This window comes from Sorghum bicolor, chromosome 7 (genome assembly GCF_000003195.3).
Source record: "Sorghum bicolor cultivar BTx623 chromosome 7, Sorghum_bicolor_NCBIv3, whole genome shotgun sequence".
NCBI classification, from domain to species: Eukaryota; Viridiplantae; Streptophyta; class Magnoliopsida; order Poales; family Poaceae; genus Sorghum; species Sorghum bicolor.
The window spans coordinates 5,950,049-5,973,709 of NC_012876.2; the positions used below are offsets into that span (position 1 = coordinate 5,950,049).

Here is a 23,661-nt window from a genome sequence, read left to right on the forward strand (position 1 = left end):
CGGTATCTACCAGGCAAGTAATCGGCGCGAGTTGTCTTTGGTATCTAAAAAACGGTCCGGTGGGAGTATATCTATATGCATGTTGATCATTTTGCTTTTGTAATTCACAAAAGCCATGCATGAGTCCACATTTGTATTCTTTACTTAGCATTCTATAAATTATGTTCACATTTGCTGCCTAAAATTGAGCATCTAAATTATGTTCTTTAGGTAACGAACACTCAACATCTCTACGATCTTAAAATAGTGAAGTCCATTTCACTACTACATAAAACTTTTATGAGGCGGGTGTTTTTGATTTTTGGAGGCGGGCAAGGCCAACCGCCTCCAATGAAAGGTCACGGTTAATCCGTGACCGATAGAGGCGGTTCCTTTGCCTGCCTCCATAAATCAAATTAAAATAATAAAAAAAGTAGTTGAGCTCAACACCAGCCCATATGGGCCCGACGTCGAGCCCAGCCACGCCGCCACCATCCTGAATCCGCCACCGCTGCTAACCTAGGACACGCCCCCGCCGCTAGATCTGCACTTGGACGCGCCCTCGATTGAGCCCATCCAACCGAGTCTGGTGGAGGTAGTGGATGTTGAGCCGGATCTGGTATGGCCCCATAGAACTGCCTCCTCACCTCATATCTGCCGCCTCCAATGTCGTCGCGCCCTCCGCAACCGCTATTCGCCAGATCCGCCAGAGAATGGAAGGGAGAGAAGGCATGGGTGACTGATCTGCCGCGGAGGAGGATAGCCGCACCTTGCTTCGTGCAGCCCTAGCATGGAGACGACCGTATCGTGGGAGCCACACCCTCGACGGAGTTGTGCCCTCTCCGTGCCCTCGACGGAGCGATGCCGGAGGTGTCAAGGGCTGCCGCCGCAGTATTCTGTCTGCCACGTGAGGGCCCTTGCTATCACCCACCGAGGCTGGCCCCGCGCCATCGTCCGCCATGTCCAGCCCCCACGCTACTGCTCGCCAAGAGAGAGAGAGAGAGAGAGAGAGAGAGCAAGCTGGGAGTGTGCCGAGAGAGAGAGAGAGGCCGCCGTCGTATGCCTCGTGAGAAAGGGGTGAGGAATGAAAACCCTAAGGTTAAATGTTCGTATATATACAATGGTAACAGGCCTTCTAGGCCTTTCTATGGGCTTATATTTTTTGAGGTGGACTATGCCCGTCTCTGTGTAAATCAATTTTAGGAGGCGGTCAAAAGTGCCCGCCTCGGTAAATAACAAAAGTCTGCCTCCGTTAATCACATACATTAATCGAGGCGGTTGAATTTTATGACCGCCTCCATTAATAAAAGGACATTGTCTTGTATAATTATTTGTGTAATAGTGTTTGAACCTTTGAAGTTGTCGTTGAGTCTGAAACTCCTCGATCTCGGCACAGAAAAAAACAGACATACTTACATCTTAGAGTTTGCTCGTTGGTCTAAAACGTTATGGTTAAAAGTACTTTTTACTAATTTATTATGAGAGGAAAAAACACTGCTGGCTGACAAAAAAAATACAACTTTTAAAACAAACAAACGAAGCCTAAATCAAATAGAAAAAAAGTCGGGTCAAAACCTGCTGACTAATCGAGATGGTGAGAGTGGCACACAGAATATAATTCAAGCACAACCTTGAATAATTGACCTGCTTATACAGCCGTGTTGATAGAGAGCTACAGGGTACGACAAATCAATTATGATGTGACCAAGATAATAAACGGCATGCATGCATATCAGTGACCGGATCAAAATATGGTACCAAGTCCTCCGTTCAGCAGCGCACTAGGTCAGTACTAGCCCGTGTTTTCGAGTTGGTGGGACTTGCCACGCAGAATTCGAGCACGACCTTGAACGAATTGACCATGTACAGTTGTATATATATACGTGCTAATCGAGCTAGTACCACCATTATTCTTGTAGATAAAAACGGATCTAATACAAATGTGATATCATACTTGTTTTTATATTTCTGGTCTGATTTGGATTCGAATACGAATAATGATAATCATGTCGGATAAGATACATTGTATGTCGATATCATAAATATACGATTTAAGTATTGAATACGGATATGATATTGGATGTTAAATATTTGAACTCAGATGCAGACAAATCTAAACCCCTCTAAATAAATTAGGTCTTCAAAAACGGTCGCAAAATATCGATACTATTTTCATCCTATTCTTGTGTAAGAACACACGTACAGCCTTAGTGCCTGGCAATGACATTTGGACTTACAGTGGAGGGGCAAAAAATTTCACCTCTGCAATGGCTTACAGGAAATTACTCGGCAACCACAACATTGACCCCATCTTCAAATGGATTTGGAAGTCATACTGTCAGCCTAAACTTAAAGTATTCTGTTGGCTATTAGTCAAGGACAGACTCAGCACAAGAAATATCCTCAGAAGGAAGCACATGATTCTACAGTCCTATAGCTGTGAAATTTGCTCCTCAGGAACTGAGGAAACAGTGGAGCATCTGTTCTGGGGTTGCCCTTTTGCACAGCAATGCTGGGCTCCATAAATCTACATACTTTACAAAATGCTGACTCGGTGGAAAATGTGAAAGCCATCAGAATACAACTGCGCTCTACTTTCTTCATGAATGCTATAATTGCTATGCTCTGGACTTGGAAAGTCAGAAACAAACTTATCTTCAACAGCTCTCAGATTGGGATTAGTGATGCCAAAGCCCTGTTTTTTCAAGAGCTAAGACTGACTACTTTAAGAGTGAAAGAGAGCCTCACTGATCAGTTTGAGCAATGGATACAAAGTCTACAATAGATTACTGTCTTAGTTTTATTTTCTTTCATTCTTTCTTTGTCTCTTAGCTTTAGCTTAGTTTTTAGCCTCAGTCTACCTTTCAATTCTTTTCTTTAATTTCTTCGCTTTTCTTCTGTTTTTGTTTTTTTTCAACAACCTTGTACCCCTGTTTTTTTTGTATTCAATAAAGACCTGTAGGGGCTTTGGCCCCTCCAGTTTCATCAAAAAAAAAATGCAGGAGAGACTGCGCTTAGCCACCATCACAAGTCAAACATGTTGCCCGGTTCCGTTGTCCCCCCCCCTCCATCTCCCGCTGTTCCTGGAAGGCCATCGATGAAGACTATAAATAGGCCAGCGTGCCATCGGCAGGTTAATCTTATCCAACCATTTGTCCACCACCAATGCGAAGTACACAAACACCACAAGGCCACCGGGCATCTCGACCCAAAACAGACGACCCAAAGCCAAAGGCCCCGCCATCTCTCTAGGCCATGGCGTCCTCTTCTTCCCTCTCCTTCCCGCTTCACCTCCTTCTTTACACGCCGTCGTCGTCATCCTCCACTCGCCTCCGGCCGAGCACGGCGTACCGACCTTCGCCTTCTGCCCGCCTGCTGCAGATGCAGCCGACGACCAAAGGCGGCCGCCTCAAATCCGTCACCGTCGTCACGGCCGCCGCCGCTTCGTACGAGGACGAAGCCGCCGCAGTAGTAGGGAACCACGGCGGCGACGACGACGGCGTCGCTGCGACGACGAGTCTGCATCGTGTGGTGGCCGACGACGGGGTTGCGCTTACGCCCGAGCTGCGGGTAGTAGGTGGCCGCGGCGCTCTTTGTTCATCGCCCAAGGGACGCCCGGCCGGCCCGACAAGGGAAGACGACGGCGGCGGCAAGACCCATGATGCGGCGGCACCGACGTTTGTGAAGCGAGCACGAGGCCCGACGCCGCCTTGTCTGCCGGCGGAAGGATCCGGCGGCAATGGCGGGTGCAAACATTAATCAACAACGATAAAGCCAACCACCAATTGATTGATTGATCGGACGGAGATCAGGCTGCGTGCATGCATTATTACCAGCGAGCGACACAGTTTAGTTTTTTTAAAGTAAAGTCCACCACCATTCTTTAAATTTATACTGTCGTGTCATCTCTGTTCCTAAACTCGCTAATCGCTCATTTAGGTCTTCAAACTTATTCGTCTATATCATCTTGGTCCCTAGTTCAATTGTGTCATACTGTCCTAACATAGAAATCACACATTTACGTTCTCAAATTTATTCAATTATGTCATCCCGATCCTAAACTTGTTTTAAGTTTCATCTAAATCAAAACAAAGCGATCCAAAAACTATATATCAAAAAATAATTCATAACTTTTTTATAAATGAAGACAAACTTTATATCAAAGTTGTAGCCCTCAATACGTTATACAACTTTGTGGTTGAAAAGTTTTTTATTTGAAGTCGTTTAATGTCACAAAATTTAATTTCAAATTCTATAAACTTACAAGGAAATAATTTGGGACTCCAAATGATTTTAATTTAAAAACTTCTCAACTACAAAGTTATAGATCACGTCGCTGGCTACAATTTTGATATAAAGTTTATCTTTATTTGAGTTCAAATGAAAAAGTTATGAGTTATTTTTCGATATAGAGTTTTTAGATTCATTTCGTTTTGATCCAGATGAGATTTAAAAATAAGTTTAGGAACTGAAATGATACAAAAGTTTGAAAATTTATATAGGAGAATCTTAAGTTTAGAGTCCATGGTGACGCTAACTCAACCAAGGTTGCCTCCAAAGGTTTCAATCGAAAAAGGAGAGGGAAAACCCCGCCACTAATCACCATCGTCGCTTGTTGGGACCTAAATCAGTTCACACCGGGCGGCGCCATGCATGTTCGCTTCATTCAGCCAATCTACAGGTGGAGTTATTAGAAAATGATTAGAATAATATGAGCTTTTTATATATGTGTACTAGAACTATACTGTATGGTTCTAGTACACATATATAAAAAAACATAAAAATGACTGGTGTAATTCGAAAATAGTCTGAGACTACTGATGTAAAATTGATGAAATCTCATTGTTTTTAGGCTAAAAGCTCATATTATCTTTTAAGAGTGAGATATTGGACACGGTCCGAGAAAATTAACAAATATTCTCACTGTTTTTTAGCTACTCGATGGAAAACTCATTGTTTATTTTGGAACTATTGGAGATACTTTTAGTTATCTAGAGGGAGGACCGACCGACCGCTAAAGTTGAGTTTGTGCTCATAGCTTTACAATATGGATTGAAGATGAAGTAAAATATAACAAAAGTATTTATAAGAAAAATTATAATAAACAATGCACTGCTTCGTAACTCTCGACAGAGGACGCATAATTCGTCTTCAGAAATAACTAGATAATTATATACAAGGTCAGTCAGTCGATTCTCCTCGTAGTCAGCGTTTTCTGCCCTAGCGCTACTGCCGCCGCCGCCGCAGCTCCTATTGTCCATCGCCGCTGGTCCCCCTCCCTTCCCCTCCGGTATGTCGCCGGAGGTTGAAGGAAGTGGGGATCTTTTGTAACAAGTTTTTATTTACTAGATCGAGTTTAGGGTTAGTGTCTCTCTATGTTAAATTTTTTGGTATTGGAGTTTTATTTTCTCATTCTCCTCTTTGGCGACGGTGAAGGAGAGAGGTGGGATCGGCTTCTCTGTGGCGGCTCCGATAAGGACGACAACTTCGACATCAGCATCTTCATCGACATGACGACATGAAGATCTTTTGTTTCCGGACGGCGGCATTAAGGCGGAGATGATGTCGCCGCCATGGAATAATTTTCTCCAGTCTCTTCTCCGTTTTATTGTGGTTAGATATAGCCACAATGAAGGACTAGAGAGAATAATTTTCAGATTATTTATCCTCACTCTTGGATAGCAGAAAGAAGAAGAAGAACGACGCCAGAAAGAAAAAGTTCCTCAATTCTGCCTACTGGAATGTTGGCCGTCGTTCGTTGGGCATTTGTTCTCAGGCCATTTGCTGAGTGTTTGCCTATGCGGTCATCTGTACTGCAAAGCATCTAACAGGTTAGGTTTTGAGTTGTGCTTTGCACAGCTTGAGTACTATATTGTAATCTAAAGTGCCTGTAACGTGTTTGATGTACTCAGCTATCATATAATATAGTTCTTCTTTCATAAAAAATAACTAGATGATTATTTGACATGCAGTATATACATATCATTCCTCTTTAGAAATTACTAGGTAATTATTTGGCATGCAGTAGCACATACATATTCCCTCTATCCCTAAATAATTATTGTTCTCGCTTCCCGATAAATAAGTTTGACTAATCTTATAAAAAAATATTAATATTTATGGTGCATAATTAATATTATTAGATAGATCGTTAAAGATATAAATATTACATATATTTTTTATAAATCTAGTTAAATTTATAATATTAAAAAAGATAATTATTTAGGGAGGAAGGGAGTATGAATGTAAATGAGGTTCCGTTTTCAGCCACACCAGTGGCATTGGTGCTGACCAGATCCACATTCCTGACGACTACACGCTCGACTGGGTCAAGCTACGCTCAGTACTAGTGGCACGCGTAGCTTTGAACCCGTAAAATAGGCGCACAAGGTTGACTTGACTTCGTACAAGGCCTTGTTTAGTTCCAAAAATTTTGTAAAATTTTTCCAGACTCCGTTACATCGAATCTTTAGACATATGCATGGAGTATTAAATATAGATGAAAAAAAACTAATTACACAGTTTGATTGAAATTGACGAGACGAATCTTTTGAGCCTAGCTAGTCTATAATTGGACAATATTTGTCAAATACAAACGAAAGTACTACTATTTCTATTTTGTAAAAATTTTTGGAAGTAAACAAGACGCAAGTACCACTCGACACTTGTATGTGGCAGTGTCTGAACAGCCTAAGTAGTCAAAGTCAGACGCGCCACACCAACGACCGGTTACTATATATAAAGCAGCGTTCCTTGCATTGGCAGTGCAGACATCCAGCGACGCCAACGCCAACGCATCGATCGGCAGCTCCAGAGCTCCGGTTTCATCCACCAGGGCAAGCGAGACATCTTAAGCCGGCCGATCATCACCAACGACGACGCGCGGCCATGGCGTATTCGCCATCGTCTGCACCAACTAGCCCGCTCCCGCGGCAGCTGCTGCGGTATGTGTCGTCCGGCCTGGTCGCCGCCCTCCACCGCCCAGCTCCAACCATCAGCTTGCCGGGCGCGCCGCGGGGAGTTGACGCGGCTGCGGCGGCGTCCCAGCGGCTCCGGGTGATCGTGAGCAGAGCCGCTCCTTCCCCGAAAGGGCGCCCCGCCGCGCCGAGGCAAGGCAGCTGCGGGCATGTCCATGCCGCTCCGGCGATGGCGACGATAGCAGCGCGCGTGGTTACGCCTATGCGACGGCCCACGCCGCCTGGTCCCCCGGCACAGGGCAGCGGCGGAAAAGTTCATGCCGTGTCACCGGCGGCGACGGCGACTCTGCTTATGCGAGGACCAGCTCCGCCAAGCCGGCCTGCGGAAGGAAGCGGCGGAAAAGTTCATGCCGTGTCGCCGGCGGCGACGGCGCGTGTGCTTATGCGAGGGCCCGCGCCGCCTGGTTCCCCGGCAGAAGGCGCCGGCGGCCGTGGTGGGATCATCAATGCTATTCCTTCTTGATTCTCGAGTTGTACAGTACTTGTAGTACTATTGGAAAGATTGAGGCCGCTACTTTTTCTTTCATTTTTGAATGAAGCTTGAAAGTTCAGACTGAACTGTCTGAACCTGATGTAAGTGACAGTAAACGAACTATAATTTTCAGTAATATAATAGTTACTATACATGCCTTGCATGTTGAGCATTTTGTTTTGTGATTTGTAAGCCTTTGCATGAGTCATGAGTGTTAACTAATTATAATATGGTTGACATACTTTTGCAAATAATAAAGAGTATCACCATTGTCCATAGATATCACTTAGCTAATAACTGCCAATAATTGATTGCCCAAAACAAGGAGCTTGGAGGCTAAGGTATGCATAATTCGAGAAGTTTAAACCTCGGCCTCTTGGCTTTCTTATATCTGTAGATACCACACAAATATTAATGTTCTATAAACTAGAATTATAGATATCCTAAGATTAAGGTCAGTCTCAGTGGGGGTTTCATCAGGATATCATGCACATTTATTAGAGTGCCATGTCAGCAAAACTGCACTTTTTGCATGAAACGAAGAGGAGAGAGAAGGAAGTAGTTTCACCATGGTGAAACTCCACGGGCGTTGTTTCCCACGCGGTGAAACAGGATGAAATCCCCACTGAGGGCTAAATCGGTTCACCATCTTACATGTGATCCAATCATTTTGTAGTAATTAAATGCTTTGACCAGCCTAGGAAATGTCAAAGTGAAACTCATGCATTGTGGAGGTTGTTTCATTATTCGTTTCATTAATACCCTGTCAGCAGATTTATTTGGAAACAGTGCATTTAAACGGGCCACTGAGAGTGGCCTAGCCTAACAATTCCTCTTTTTAGAGAAGTGTCGTGTGGGCTATTCAAGCAACACATCTGGGTATTAAGGGTGTCTTTGGTTTTGCGTTCACAGCAGGTTTGCCTGCCAGGAAACAACGCAAGGGAATCGGATTTGGTCAGGGCATGGTATGAAGAAAGGCATCTTTCTAAAATATTACGCCCTTGGTTCAAACTATAATTCATTTTAGTTTTGTTCTGAACTAAACTAGTCTAATTTTAACCAATTCTAAGGAGAATATTAACATCTACACCCTTCGTTCCTAATTATAAGAGTTTTACTTATTTAATTTTTGCCATGTATTTAAATATAGTGTATATCTAATAAGTACATAGCAAAAACTGCGTATCTAGAAAAGCAAAAATATCTTATAATTTGAAATTGAGGGAGTACAATATATCAAATAAATTCACATCAAAGTATGCGTACTTCATGATATATCTAAATAATATTGTCTGATGCTATGGATGTTCTATGGATGTTTATGCAATTCTATATAAACTAGATAAAAACATAGCTCAATTGATTGGGTTTTTTTTTGGTAGAACCAATCCACTTAAGCTTAAGTCCTCGACTTCACGTGGGTGTTTCACATTTCTCTGGATTTATTATAGAAGTTAATAATGTTGTTCTACATCCGTGACCTATACTATGATTCAAAAAAAAGTAGAGAAGCTTGACTTAGAACAAACTAAAATGATTCATAATTTGGAATATAGAAAGTAGAATCATAAATAGTTGTAAGACAAAAATCAACTAATGCCTTGTTTAATCCACCTCAAAATCCAAAAACTTTTCCAAATTCTCCGTCACATCAAATCTTGCAGCACATGCATGGAACATTAAATATAGATAAAATAGTGGCTAATTGCATAGTATGTCTATAATTTGTGAGACGAATTTTTTGAGTCTAATTAATCCATAGTTGAATAATAGTTATCAAATACAAACAAAAATATTAAAATATCAAAATCTAAAAACTTTTTAGATCTAAACAAGACCTAATCCTTAGTGTAGTAGTAATTGAAAGATTGGAGGCGCCAGAGAGACGTGTCCTATCTTTGGATCACAGTACAACACAACCCTCTCTGAGGGCACTCACAATGCAGACTCTATCATAGAGTCTAAAGTTATTTATTACCTCGAACAATGTGGACTTGGAGTCTAAATAAGACTTGGAGTCTTATTTTTTCTACCTCTTTCTTCAATAAATATGCTGCTACATCAGCAAAATACCATAAATAATATATAATTAAATGTCTTGTACTCTGTGATAAAGTCTTTCATTATGAGTGCCCTGAGACGGTACAGCACAACCCTCCCTGAGGCCACTCAGCGTTGCAGCCGCCGCCGCTGCCTATGACCACCGCTGGTCCCTTGCCTCCCCTCTCGCTGGAGAAAGTGAGAATCTATAGTTGTTAATAAATTTTCTTAGTAAATCGAGTCTCTAGTATTAGAGTTTTTTTGCGCCAAACTTTTTAGTTATGGAGATTTACTTTATCCTCCTCTCCGGCAATGACAAGAGTGTGGGGTGGAATCGCTTTTTCTATGGCGGCTTTATTGAAGATGGGGCAACAACTACGATGTCACCATCCTCATCAGTGTGACGACATGGAGATTTTTTTATTTTCGGACTGCGAAATAAAGACAGAGATAGTGTCGCCGCCATGAATAATTTTCTTCAGTCTCTTCTCCGTTTTATTGTGGTAGATCTGGCCACAATAGAGGATTAGGAAGAATAAGTTTCAGATCAATTTTCCTCATTCTTCGATGGCAGTAAGAAGGAAAAGGAAGACGCAGCAAAAAAGAAGTTTCTTAAGAGCATCTCCAGCAGTGCTACCTAAATTAGACTACCTAAATGTCTATTTGGGTAGCCACCTGTTTTAATACTACCTAGATTTTGCTCTCAACTCCAGCAGTACTACCTCTAGCTACCCATTTTTGTCTTAGTAGAAGATGACTTCTAGGTCCCATAATCAGAGCATGAATGGGAGAGAGAGAAGGGCGTGGGTGGGAAGAAGATTTAGGTAGTGTCCTTGACCCAACAGGAACGAGTAGTGGAGAGGGGGATTTGGGTAGACAACAAATCTATTGGGTGGAATAGGTAGTCTGTTGGAGTGGATTTTTAGCCCTCCACACTAAGATTGAAGATAGGTAGTCCATTTAGGTAGTTTGCTGGAGATGCTCTAACTCTACCTATATGAACGTTGACCATCGTTTGTTGGGCATCTATTCTCAGACTTTTTGCAGAGTGTTTGCCTATACGGTCATCCATACCGCAAAGCATCGTATAAATTTGGTTTTGAGATATGAAACTATTTACAGTCTAGATACAGTTTAGATGTAAATTTGGATACCTGTATAATCCAGACTTTTAGAGTGCTTGTAACGAGATGATGTACCCAGCTATTATGAAATATAATTCTTCTTTGGTCGGGAAAAAAAACTTTAGATCACCGTCTCGTTGCGTGTTTCTTGTGTGCACAAAACGGCACGATGAAGTACATGTGTTAGGCCACCAGAACTATCTAGAAGCAAGTTTGTTACAACATGAAGCTAGGGCCTTGTTTAGTTCAAAAATTTTGTAAAATTTTTCAGATTTCCCGTCACATCGAATCTTTAGACGTATGCATGGAGTATTAAATATAAATAAAAATAAAAACTAATTGCACAGTTTAGTCGGAATTGAAGAGACGAATCTTTTGAACCTAGTTAGTCCATGATTGAACAATATTTGTCAAATACAAACGGAATTGCTACAGTGCTCATTTTGCCAAAAATTTTGGAACTAAAGGCCTAGATGAGATATACATAACAAACTGCATGTACGTACGTCTACAACAACCATTGCCGAACACATCTCTAGGTATTATTATCAATCCGTTACAATTTTAGAAGTTGGGAGCTTTCATACTCTTCCTAGTTGTTTGTAGATATAGAGGTTGTTTGGTACAGTTTGCAACAGCTTCATGAGCTATTGTGAGCTGTTTTTTTTTTTGCGAAACACTTATTTCTAAAACAGCTTCATGAGTGAAGCTGTTTTTCTTTTCCTCTCACAAAGACATGAGTTGGGATGAAGCTGAAAAAATAGCTTATTGCAGCTCTCTTCGGCCCTGTTTGGTACAGTGTTTTTTTTGCCAAACACTTGTTTCCAAAATAGCTTCATGGGTGAAGCTGTTTTTCTTCTCCTCTCACAAAAACATAAGTGGGTTGAAACTGAAAAAAGTAGCTTATTGTAGCTCTCTCTCTCATTTCTTTCTCCAATCTATACAAGAAGTAGTTCCGAAGCTATTTTACCAAACATTTTTTTTCTAAAGTAGCTTAGCTTCATTTAGAAAGTTACTTCCTCATTTCTCTCTCTCATCTATGCACGAAGTAGTAGCTATTTTACCAAACACTTTTTTCAAAACAGCTCAGCTTTATCTAGAAAGTTGCTCATGAAGCTATTTTTTAAAAAAAAACAGTTTTACTAGTGAAGTTCAGCTGTGTCACACAAGCCCATAATATGTTTTTTATCCGTCTAATAAAAATATAACAAAGCTTGTATCGTCTTTCTAAAAAAATAAAGCCTCAACGAAGGACGTATAGTTTTGTTTTTTTCCAGAAACAGCTAGGTAATTACTTCCTCCATACCAGGATTAGATGACGTTTATGACATGATTGTGCTTGCCAAGAAGTCATTAATTAGAGGCTAATTTTCCGGTTTTGCCCTTATTAAATGGAGCCAAAGGTGTTCCTTAAACATAAAAGATTCTCTTCTCTACTGGTTACTAGGGCTAGTTTCGAGGCGCGCGTGGGTGAGGGCAGGGGTTCGAAGCGTTGCGCTTGTGTGCGTGCGGGGATCGAGACGAAGCGTGGCAGGGGCATTCTAGTCCGTCGGACTCCTTCCGATGCTAAAACGACATCCTTTGCAAAATCTGAATGGGTCGTGGCAGGGGCATCTAGTCCGTCGGACTTCTTCCGATGCCAAAATAATATCCTTTGCAAAATATGAGTGCCTAGGACGCCACTTAAACTTGGTATAGAGAGAGTACTATTTGACATGCAGTTGAGTGATTGGCTTCGGCTTTGGATTGAGTAGCGGGATTCTCGACGCCCGATCTGATGATCTTGTAGAGAATGATAATGAGAGCCAACAAGAATGATTCATTGAGTTGTGGATCTCATATACACGTTTACACAGAGACGGTGATGGGCTGACCACGCAGGGCGCCGCATCCGTCGGGTCGTGGTGACCGTGAACACTACCAGAACGTGTCTATCTAAATATAGTCTTCAACAGATCTCTCGGGCTGACGGATGAACCGGCCGGAGCTGCCGATGAGTTGGGGGGACGTCCTGGATGGATGTCGTCTGCACTGGAATGGAAGGACTGAACCGCTGCTTTATAGTAACCGTCTAACCATCGAAGCCTGACTTTGAATAGTCCAGCTGTCCAGAAACTGCCAGTGTAGCCGGTAGTAGTTATGCGCGTACTCCGTATTTTGCCCGTTCAAACCTACTACGTGCCAGGTCTTGTTTAGTTTGCAAATTTTTTTAGATTATTGTAGCATTTTTATTTTTATTTGGTAATTATTGTTTAACCATAGACTAACTAGACTTAAAAGATTCGTCTTGCAAATTACAGACAAACTATGTTTAATTATTTTTTTATTTATATTTAATGCTCTATGCACGTGTTTTAAAATTTGATGTGATAAAAAATCTTAAAATGTTTTAGAAACTAAACAAGGCATAAGGTCCTGTTTGGTTCCTCTTGCTAAATTTTAAATAGCTAAATTTTAGTCACTTTAGTAGCTAAAGTTTAAATATATTGACTAAAAAGAGATAAAATAGTTTAGTTCCATTAGTCACTAAAATTTAGCAAAGAGAACCAAACAGACTAAGTGTAAGCTAGTTTTTAGTTTTGACCCGCTCAAGCGTGCTGTGGTAGGTTCGTACAACCCCAACCGTAGCAGTTGTTGTCAGGATCCGGTCAGTCCCACTGTCCCAGTACAAACTAGTCAAAGTCAGACGCTCGCCGCCATCGATCGGTCGGTTTCTATAAATCAGCGGTCCTTCCATTCCCAGTGCAGACATCCAGCGACGCCAACGCCGCCGCATCGGCAACTCCGGTTGACAAGCGCAAGACTGCAAGAGACGCCCATGTACTCGATCGGAAGCCGATCACCACCGACACCAAGTCTCAAGGTCGTCACGGCCGCCATGGCGTCGTCGCCGTCAGCGCCAACTAGCCCGCTCCCGCAGTCCCGCGGCAGTTGCTGCGCTACGTGTCCCGGCCTGGGCGTCGCGCTCGATCGCCGAGCGCCTCCGACGACCATAATCAGTCTGCCGAGTGCGCCGCAGGAACTGGATGTGGATGTGGATGTGGATGTGGCGGCGTCCCAGTCCCAGCTGCTGCAGGCCGCCGCTCCTTCCCCGAAAGGGCGCCCCGGCGGCGCGCCGAGGCAAGGCAGCGGCGGACATGTCCGTGCCGCCGCTCCGGCGGCGATGGCGACGGTAGCCAGCTTGGTTATGCCTTCGCGACGGCCCACGTCGCCGCCTGCTGGTCCCTCGGCACAGGGCAGCGGCGGCAAAATCCATGCCGCGGAAACGCAAACGCCGGCTGGGGCAGCGCGTGTGGTTATTATGCGAGGACCACCAGCTCCACCAGGTCCCCCTGCACAAGGCAGCGGCGGAAAGTTTCATGCCGTGTCGCCGGCGGCGACGGCGGCGCGTGTGCTTATGCGAGGGCCCGCGCCGCCTGGTCCACCGGCAGAAGGCGCCGGCGGCCGTGGTGGAATCATCCATGCTTTTGCTTCTTGAATCTTGATTCTTGATGAGTTGTACTATAGGGGGGAGATGTATGCTGCTGTGTTTCTCTTTTACTTTTTGGATGGAAACTTGGAAGATCAGACTAATATATTTGTCTGAACCTGATCTGAGTGTTCGACAGTGAATCGAATCAAAATTTTCAGTATACATGCATGTTGAGCATTTGGTTTTGTAATTTGTAAAAGCCATGCATGAGTGTTCATCCTATAATTTGCAAAATGGGTTATTGAGATAATTAAGTATATCACATGGCTCACATCCGTTTGGAACATGTTATTTTATCCTGAGACTAGCAGTTCTCATTTTAGAGAAGTGTCATGTGGGCTGTTCAAGCTGGACATCTGGATATTGAAGTGTGTTTGGTTCTGCGTTCAGGTCGATCTGCATGCTGGCCAGATAGCCTCTCCATATCTAGTGCTTTTGACTGCCATTTGAAGGAAGAAACTAACATTACTTTTTTTTTTGACTTGCTGGCTTGTATTAAGCTCAGTCGGCCGAGGCCTCAAACATTACAAGATCATCTACACATGCTGGAGTTACATGCCATCTCTCCAGTCGATGTGTATCAGAGACCTGTTTGGCTAAAACATGGGCTACTTTATTACATACTCTATTAACAAAAGAGAAAGAGAAATCAAGTAAACCTTGGCTAAGCTCCACAATTTCCTCCAGAACATGGCCAATGATCGAACGCTGCACTTCTCTTCTCTTCTCTTCTCTTCTAGAGCTGGACAGCATCAAGGTAATCGGTTTCCAGATGTACTCGTTGATAACCAGCTTGCCATCTTGACGCCATCACGACACTCCATGACTCCATAGCTTCCATAGTGCAAAGCGTCAAGGACCTGCTCATACCAAGTAGCCTGCTCTTCATGGAAAGCTCCGGTGTGACCTCGGAGAACACACGCAGTCGCCCCATTATTAGCTGAATCATAGAAAGCAGCGTCAGTGTTCACCCTCACCCAGTCTAGATTCGGAGCCTGCCACTACAGAACCAAGATCTCAGGTTGCCTCTAATCAGGTGGGTCCATAGATCAAAGTCAGTAAGTATCCTTGGCCTAGACCGCAGCTTGGTACACAGTCATCGTCAGCTCTCCATGGCATCTCTTGTTTCTCATCGTCCACAACGCCCACATAGCACATAATATAATCGTTGTTTCCTTGTCTGAGCAGAATCCATTGAGGAGATTTTAGCCACCCAAGACGCAGGGTGCAGGGACAGTAACTTAAAATCCGTTGCCGCTCTGACTAATGGACTCCTTATATGATCCGCACACTTCACAGAACGCTCTGCCATTCGGTTGAGAAAGAAAAAAAATACATTATTTGATTTAACTGAATTAAAATGGGCTAAACCCAATTTAAATCCAACATTAGTCCTCATAACCGGTGTTTTGTCGTTAGTGAGTTTGGCCAACGACCTGTCGACACACCCATGCATGGCCAAGGTTTGAGTTCAGTGCGATGTTGTAGATCAACTAGAAACACGGGCGTGTCTTTGTCATGCCCTCAAGCAGATCAAACTATTGAAATTGTACCTTGGAATCGAATTGGACGAACCAAACGGACCCTAAATAACTTCAATTTTGATGTTTTTTCCCTTCTTTTTTGGCCAAGGGCATTTTCGAGATAATTGACATGTGTAGTCTGTTATTATGGACCAGTCCGTTTCCATATTGAGGCCTTGTTTTGTTCGCAAAACTTTTTGTTTTTGGGTACTGTAGCATTTCGTTTTTATTTGACAAACATTGTCCAATTATGGAGTAACTAGGCTCAAAAGATTCATCTCACAAATTACAGGTAAACTGTGCAGTTAGTTTTTATTTTCGTCTATATTTAATGCTCCATGCATGCGACCAAAGATTCGATGTGACGGAGAATCTTGAAAATTTTTATAAAAACAAGGCCTGAAGTTTCTCTTGATTTGGCAACGGAGACCCAGCCAGCCGGCCTATTTTACTTTGCAGTGGCGTTTACTTGTCGTGCACCTCGTATTACTCTTATACAGTTACATCATCCATTGTTATTTACTTGGTCCTGGTCAAGCTGACTCGTATGTTATGTTTTTTTTCTTTTTTTTTTTGAGGAAACGGCAGGAAAACTTCGTACTTTTTTTTCATTTTCATTTAAAAGAATAACACATATATACAGTTTACAAGGCTTGCAAAGCCCAAACGAAAAGAAGGAAAGAAAAAAATCATTGGAGACTCTCGCCACAAAGCTAGGGGCCTGCAATGCGCTTTGCTTAGCTTTTTGGTGCATACCAAGCAAAGTTCATCTTTGAATTCTACTCTCCAGGCAGCCAAAGAAGCAACTTTGTTATAAAAAAATGATTCAATTTCTAGCATTCCAAATCATCCAGCAGGCAGGCAGTGACGAAGACTTCTCTGAAAATGTGACTACCAAAATCTGTTCTAGCTTGAATAATCATATCCAACAGTTGAAGATTCAAATTCCACTAAATGTGAATGGAACTCCAGCAATCAACACTGAATGGGCACTCAATTAGAGAAAAGATGGTAGCGAGTTTCTTCCGGATGATATTGCAGAGAACACAGGAATAGTCATCAAAGAACATATTTTTTTTCTCTCCTTACAAGATTTCCTATGTTTAATCTATCCTTGAGGAGCACTTCGTATGTTCTGTAAGTAGTAGTTGTTGACCAGGACCAGTAGTGTACCAGTGCAAGTTATTTTCATTTTATTTACAAACAAACGTCCATCAAAGGAGCAGGTAGTATTAGTGAGAAACTGAGACTGGTAAAAATGTCTACCACACGACCACATCAAAAGCTGTGAATTCCCACAGGAAAAAGTGCACTTTAGCACTTTAGGTCCCTTAATTTCCATAAAAGTCTAATTTTTATCCCTGAACTCTAAAACCAGACAAAATACATCCCTCAACTTTTAAAACCGTGCACATTACATCCTTGACCTGGTTTTGAAAACGGTTTTGTCTTTTTCTTTTTATTTATTTTGGCACAGTAAATCACATAAAAATCATAAAATAGAAAACTCATTTTTGTTGAACTTCATATGAGTAGATCTACACATTAAATATATAATATAGTATATTTTAGTATAAATTTTTTGATGCAGCTTTAGATCTATGCTTTTATGTAATTAATTAGACTAATTATAGCTACAGTTTCTATGGTCCAACTGTGATGAAATTTATATGGTGGGCTAATTATTCTATGATTCAGTTGTAGTAAAAATTTCATACTCATTGGATCATGTATTACTTAGTTATAGATTTATTTAGGTTTATACTTGTTAAATCTTAATAAATCTATAACTAAGTTATACATGATCTAATGAGTATTAAATTTTTACCACAATTTAAACATATAATAATTTGCCCAACATAAAAAATTCATCATAATTGGACCATATAAACTATAGCTATGAACTATTCTAATTAATTATAGAAAAACACAATTCTAAAGCTACAACAAAAACTTTCTACTAAAGCATATCATATTATATGTTCATTGTGTAGATCTACTTATCTGGAGTCCAACAAAATAAGATTTACTATTTTATGAATTTTATGTGATTTACTATATTTTTACAAATATTCAGCTGAAATAAATAAAAATGAAAAAGACAAAACAACCTTCAAAACCGCTTGTAACCATGTCAGGGACGTAATATGCATGGTTTCGAAAATTGAAGGATGTATTTTACCCGGTTTTAAAATTTAAAGATGAAAAACAGACTTTCGCAAAAGTTGAAGTACCTAAAATGGACTTGTTTCATTCCCACATGTACAGACACTCCAGCTGACGACGGCACAAGCAGAAACCAACTTCAAACTAGGCAAAAACTTGGGGCTTCATCTTTATGGGCCAAATTTAATGGGGGTAGAGTTACTGGGCCACTACTAGAGCAATGGGCCCAGATCCGCCCCCGGCCCTGTGTTCTCCTGGATCAAAGGCCGATCAGCAAGCATGCAAGCCGCAGGAACGGCGTCGCCGGCGGGATCGGCTGGCGCTGGCCGTCGTCCGGGGTCGTTCCGTTGTTTTTGAAAACGCGGCCATGCTCTGTGGTCTGCGCTAGACCAGCCATGGACTTGTTTAGTTCAAAAAAAAACTTTTTGAATTTCGCTATTATCTCGCGATTTACAGATAAACTGTGTAATTAGTTTTTGTTTTCATCTATATTTAATGCTTCATGTCTCTCCGGGTGTGCATGTCACTCACATCACATGGCTGTCGCCTGGGCTGTTTATCACGTTAAATTAAGGTTTTAAATTTTTGGCTCTAGCTATAGCTGTTTGAAGCTGATCAAATTATTTGTGTTTATATACAATTTAGCGGCTATAACCCGCTATAGCCGCATTTAGCCTTTGCTATAGTTGTTTTAGAGGTCATCCGCTAAATACCTTTAGCCAGAGATTGATTTAAAATCTTGGATTAGATTGAGTAGACCGTATGTTGTTTCTGACAGAGCGGTCAAACTTGGATCGTTTCAAAGTCTAATTTTTTCCAGAATACACACACGGTGGTAACATTCTCTAAGACTATCTTCAACAATCATCACCCAAAATACAAGACCTATTTGTCCTTTGGGTAGCGCTACAGGTAAAAGGTTCCATATCTATTTTTAGTCTTCTCTAACAACAAGACCTAAAAGACAACACTCTCTGCAAACGGGTCTCGAGGAGAGAGGATACCCAAATTTGGGTTATGCCTCTCCTGATACCTAAAGTGGGTCTTCTGTATGGGTACTCTGTTGGAGGCTAAAGGTATTGTGTTGGAGACTTATTTTGAGTTTGGGTTCCAAATGGCTCTCCTGTTGCAGATAGCCTAATCTCTATCGTTGATGACGCGTTGTAACATGTCACCCTTCTTCCTTTTCAATCAACGGGAAAAAAAAAACAAGTGTCGTCGTCTACGTGGTACTCCTCTCCCCTCATCAATGAGCGCACCAAACCATCTATCCATGGCGCGGTCCTGCAGTTGGCGCATAAATATCCGTGCACATGCACTGCAAAACTCTGCAGCTGCAATTGCATTACTGCAACGGGACCTGCTGCCTCTGCCTCCCTCCCTCTTCGCCTCGGTGCGCACTGCGACACTGCCCGCCAGTCCACACGCGGCCGAGCTGACGTGAACAAAATCCTCATCTAGCTAGCTGCAGCGAGGCGTCGGCGCAGCCATGACCGCCTCCGCCGGCGTCCTCCGCCTCTTTCCACGGCAGCTCACCACGCCTCTTCGTCTGGCACTCGCGCCGGCGCCGTCCCGGGCGGCGGCGCGCGGTTACTTCCTGATGCTCCTGCACCAGCAGCAGCAGCCGCACCGCTGTTGGGCGAGAGCTGCTGCTGCTTCCTCTGCCAGCTGCGCGCAGTATCCGCAAGCACCCATCGCCGGCGCCGCCGCTCCTGGTGCTCCTTGTCCGCACGGTGGTGGAACGGCAGAGGGAGACGGGGAGGAAGCAGCGGCGCGCGGCGGCGAGAAGGCCGCCGGCGCGCGGCAGGACGACAGCAGCGCTAGCGGCACTGTCGTCGGCGCGCCTTCGCCGCCGGCTCCTAAGGATAATAAGTCGTCGGAGGCGCTACGACGGGCGGCTGCGCCGGCGGTGGGGAGAAAAGGCCGCTCCGGCGCCACTCCGAGTCGTCCGAGGCAACGCGGCGGCCGCACGGCGAAGCCACAGGTGAGTAGGCCTGCGCGGCCGCCGGGTCCTCCCAAGCAAGGGCGAGGCGGCGGTGGAGGGATCATCCACGCTGCTCCTAGTACCTCCTCCACTTCGCCGCCGTCGTCGTCTTCGTCGTCGTCGTCTACTCGTCTTAGGACGACCAAGAAACAAGAAAGCGAGGACTGAAAGTTGTCGGCCAAGTGAACAACGAATAGTAGAGTAGAAGTAGCTATCTGTTATTCTGCTGGTGGATGATACAAGTAGAAGAGTGTAGACTAGTAGTAGTAGTAGTAGATCGATTAGCTAGATCATGCTGCATTGTACTTGTACATTTTCTGTTTGGATTGGATGAGAATTGAGATGAGAGTGTGATCGAGACCAGATTCCATGATATTGTTGTACATTTATGTTTATGGGATTCGGTACTAGGTAGTCCCTATATGAGCAGTTTAGGCTTGTTTAGTTTCAAAATCTTTTGCAAAATAAACACCGTAGCACTTATTTGTATTTGACAAATATTGTCGACTATCTAAGCTCAAAATATTCGTCTCGTAAATTACAGATAAACTATGCAATTAGTTATTTTTTTATCTATATTTAGTGCTTCGTATATGTGCCGCAAGATTCGATGTAATGAGAAATTTAAAAAATTTTATAATTTTTTTTTAACTAAACAAGGCTTTAAATGAGCAGGTGATATGCTAGCTAGGACTATGTCAAGTCAAGAGTCAGTCAAACACCTTGAATGAACTTAAATTCATACCACTTGCAGTTGCTCTGTTCAGACTGTTTTTGTTGATGGAGTTGAGCTAGCTAGTGACAATTAGCTCAACTACTGCGGTTCAAACATCTCAGAACGTAACGATTGCTGCAGTTGAGATTCTACACATAATACTACTGTTCTAATGCTGATGGAGTTGCTGATTGATGAGCTAGGCTAAGGCCCTGTTTAGTTCCCCACCAGAAAAATTTTCATCCATCTCATCAAATCTTTGGACACATGCATGGAATATTAAATGTAGATAAAAAAATAAACTAATTACACAATTTGGTTGAAAATCGCGAGACGAATCTTTTAAGCCTAGTTAGTCTATGATTAGCCTTAAGTGCTACAGTAACCTAGATTTGTCTTGCAGTTTCCAAACGAGTTATGTAATTTGTTTTTTTATTAGTTTCTACAAACCCCTCCCGACACATCCGATGTGACACCCAAAAATTTTTCATCCCCAATCTAAGGCCTTGTTTAGTTTCCAACAAATTTTGCAAAATTTTTTAGATTCTCCGTCACATCGAATCTTTAGATGTATGCATGAAGTATTCAATATAGACAAAAATAAAAACTAATTACACAGTTTAGTCGAAATTGACGAGACGAATCTTTTGAGCCTAGTTAGTCTATGATTGGACAATATTTGTCAAATACAAACGAAATTAGTACTATTCACATTTTGCAAAATATTTTGCAAGTAAACAAGGCCTAAACAGGGCCTAATGTTTTTGTGGCAGGGATTCGTTAGCAAGCAGACAGGACAAACAGGTTCAGGTGAAGCAGCTATGGTGAGCTCAGGATCCCAGTGGATCGACAGCCACGCATGCCTGGATGTGGGAGCTGGTGGAGATCGGTTTGGGCATTGAATTGAATATACTCGGCGTGTTCATAAGAGTTGGTGGGCGAGTTTAATCCAATCTAATCTTGGGATACAACAGGTTTCATACATGCAACTGGAGCAGGTGTGGTCACCCGCCACGTTACGCACCTGGCTGTCTGTCTTGGCCTGGCCATACAATTGATTTTCATCGGCCAAGTGTTGCAATTTACATGCCCATCGATTCGACACGTACTCCAAGATGTCGTTTAGGACAGTACCGTCTCCAAAACACAACTTTAATCTTTTATTTTTATAAAAATATTTAAAAAAAATAATATATATAATACTTTTATGAAAATATTTTTTAAGACAAATCTATTTATATAATTTTTATATTTGCAAACTCAACAATTTAAAAGTTTTTATGATTTATATTTCTAATATTTGACTCAAATCTTGTTTAAAACGACAAAAATATTTCTGTGCCTGTACTTGAGAGGCATATATAAACGGATTAGGCTAGCTGTGGGCACACCAGCATTTGTACGTGCGCGCGGCTGCCTATGACGCCTCTTTTTTCTTCTTCTCTTTTTTTTCTCTATTTATTTAGAGTGCAGAAAAAAATATTTGACAATTGGAAATTACTATTAAACAGGCGTCCGATTTCTTCCAAAAAGGTCAGGCGACGTGTGCTGGCCAACGGGCAACAGTCATAGGCTTTCTTCTTTCTCCCGTCAGCTCAGCAGCAAAACAGGATGCCGTGCCCTGAACTCTCGCCTGAGAGCTCAGGCAATTGAACTCTAGAAGATATATGGACAAAAATAGATGTTCTCATGTATTATGGGGTGTGCGGGCCTTCTCTGATGCAATGTTGATTTATTTAGGACTGGATTCGGTGCACACATGAAACTTGGAAACATGTATATCAGGGCATGCCAATAACTGCCAGTAGGGATTTTTTTATTTTTAGCCCAAATTTGAAACAAATATTTTTAAAACTAGCCCGTTTGGCCCCGCCACCATACATGCCGGAGCAAATAAACTGTACCTCGTCATGTATGGCGGCGGGGTACAGCTGCCACGTGGCATGCAGCACCAGAGGCTGCTGACGTGTACCCCGCCATGGATCATGGCGGGTTAGGCGTACCCCCCATCATAGCGGGGTATGGCAGGGGCACTCGCTGTTTCTTTATGGGTCTTGTTTAGTTCCAAAATTTTTTGAAAAATCGACACTGTAGCACTTTCGTTTGTATTTGATAAATATTGTCCAATCATAGACTAACTAGGCTCAAAAGATTCGTCTCGTCAATTCTGACCAAACTGTGTAATTAGTTTTTATTTTTATCTATATTTAATATTCTATTTATGCGTTTAAAGATTCAATATGACGAGTAATATGAAAAATTTTGTAAATTTTTTTAGAAACTAAACAGGGCCTAGTGTGGCGTGCCAAGGAAACGCTTATGATGCTCCCGATGCACATGCAGTCTGTACTGAACGTACTATGCGCCTCCCATCTCATACGTTTGCAACTTAAGTTCTAAAAAATTTTGGAAAATCGACAGTAGTATTTTCGTTTATATTTGATAAATATTGTTCAATCATAAATTAACTAGGCTTAAAAGATTCGTTTCATCAATTTCAACCAAACTGTGTATATGTCTAAAGATTCAATGTGACGGAGAATCTAAAAAATTTTGCAAAACATTTTTGAACTAAACAACGCCTTGCAAAAACTCTGGTTTCATGTGTCCAATACAGCCAGCTGCGCACCCACGTGAAATTCTTCGGTTTAGGCAGACTCAGGCCCTTCAGTTGTAAAAATTTTTGGATTTCGATACTGTAACATTTTCGTTTTTATTTGACAAATATTGTCCAATCATGAAGTAACTAAGCTTAAAAAATTCATCTCATGATTTATAGATAAACTTTGCATTAATTTTTATTTTAATATATATTTAATATATCATATATGTGCCGTAAGATTCGATGAAATAAAGAATCTTGAAAATTTTTGGAATTAAACAAGACCTCAAAAGCCAAGAAACACACGGAAGAAAGAGGTGGAAGAAACAAGACGCGGACAGGACATCTTGTTGCGACATTTGCCCAGCTCGTCCAGTACCAGTAGTAACGTTCACTTTGTGTAGTTTTCAAAAATTTTTGGGTGAGATACTGTAACATTTTTGTTTTTATTTAACAAATATTGTCTAATTATGGACTAACTAGACTCAAAAGATTTATCTCGTGATTTACAGGTAAACTGCGTAATTAGTTTTTATTTTCGTCTATGTTTAATGCTCTATGCATGTACCGCAAGATTCGATGTGACGGTGAATCTTGAAAAGTTTTT

At 42.1% G+C, this 23,661-nt stretch overlaps 3 protein-coding genes and 1 long non-coding RNA gene across 4 annotated transcripts; all 4 read left to right on the forward strand.

The window, feature by feature from the left end:
- On the forward strand, nt 3,148–4,010 carry LOC110437377. The gene has a single exon (XM_021465837.1). The coding sequence runs from the start codon at nt 3,235–3,237 to the stop codon at nt 3,736–3,738; it is 504 nt and encodes a 167-aa protein (XP_021321512.1). The 5' UTR covers nt 3,148–3,234; the 3' UTR covers nt 3,739–4,010.
- LOC110436753 lies at nt 5,165–5,950 on the forward strand. The gene is made up of 2 exons (XR_002454576.1): nt 5,165–5,340; nt 5,416–5,950. It is a non-coding gene; the product is annotated as an uncharacterized LOC110436753 (long non-coding RNA).
- LOC8069666 (translation initiation factor IF-2) lies at nt 6,750–7,607 on the forward strand. Its single transcript, XM_021465449.1, has one exon. It carries the CDS (start codon nt 6,868–6,870, stop codon nt 7,417–7,419), a length of 552 nt encoding a protein of 183 aa, XP_021321124.1. The 5' UTR covers nt 6,750–6,867; the 3' UTR covers nt 7,420–7,607.
- LOC110437403 (collagen alpha-1(I) chain-like) lies at nt 13,356–14,296 on the forward strand. The gene has a single exon (XM_021465880.1). It carries the CDS (start codon nt 13,411–13,413, stop codon nt 14,068–14,070), a length of 660 nt encoding a protein of 219 aa, XP_021321555.1. The 5' UTR covers nt 13,356–13,410; the 3' UTR covers nt 14,071–14,296.

Bases quoted from the DNA above. Each gene is read 5' to 3' on its own strand.
- LOC110437377 (XM_021465837.1), top strand. From the start codon at position 3,235: ATGGCGTCCTCTTCTTCCCTCTCCTTCCCGCTTCACCTCCTTCTTTAC.
- LOC8069666 (XM_021465449.1), top strand. From the start codon at position 6,868: ATGGCGTATTCGCCATCGTCTGCACCAACTAGCCCGCTCCCGCGGCAG.
- LOC110437403 (XM_021465880.1), top strand. From the start codon at position 13,411: ATGTACTCGATCGGAAGCCGATCACCACCGACACCAAGTCTCAAGGTC.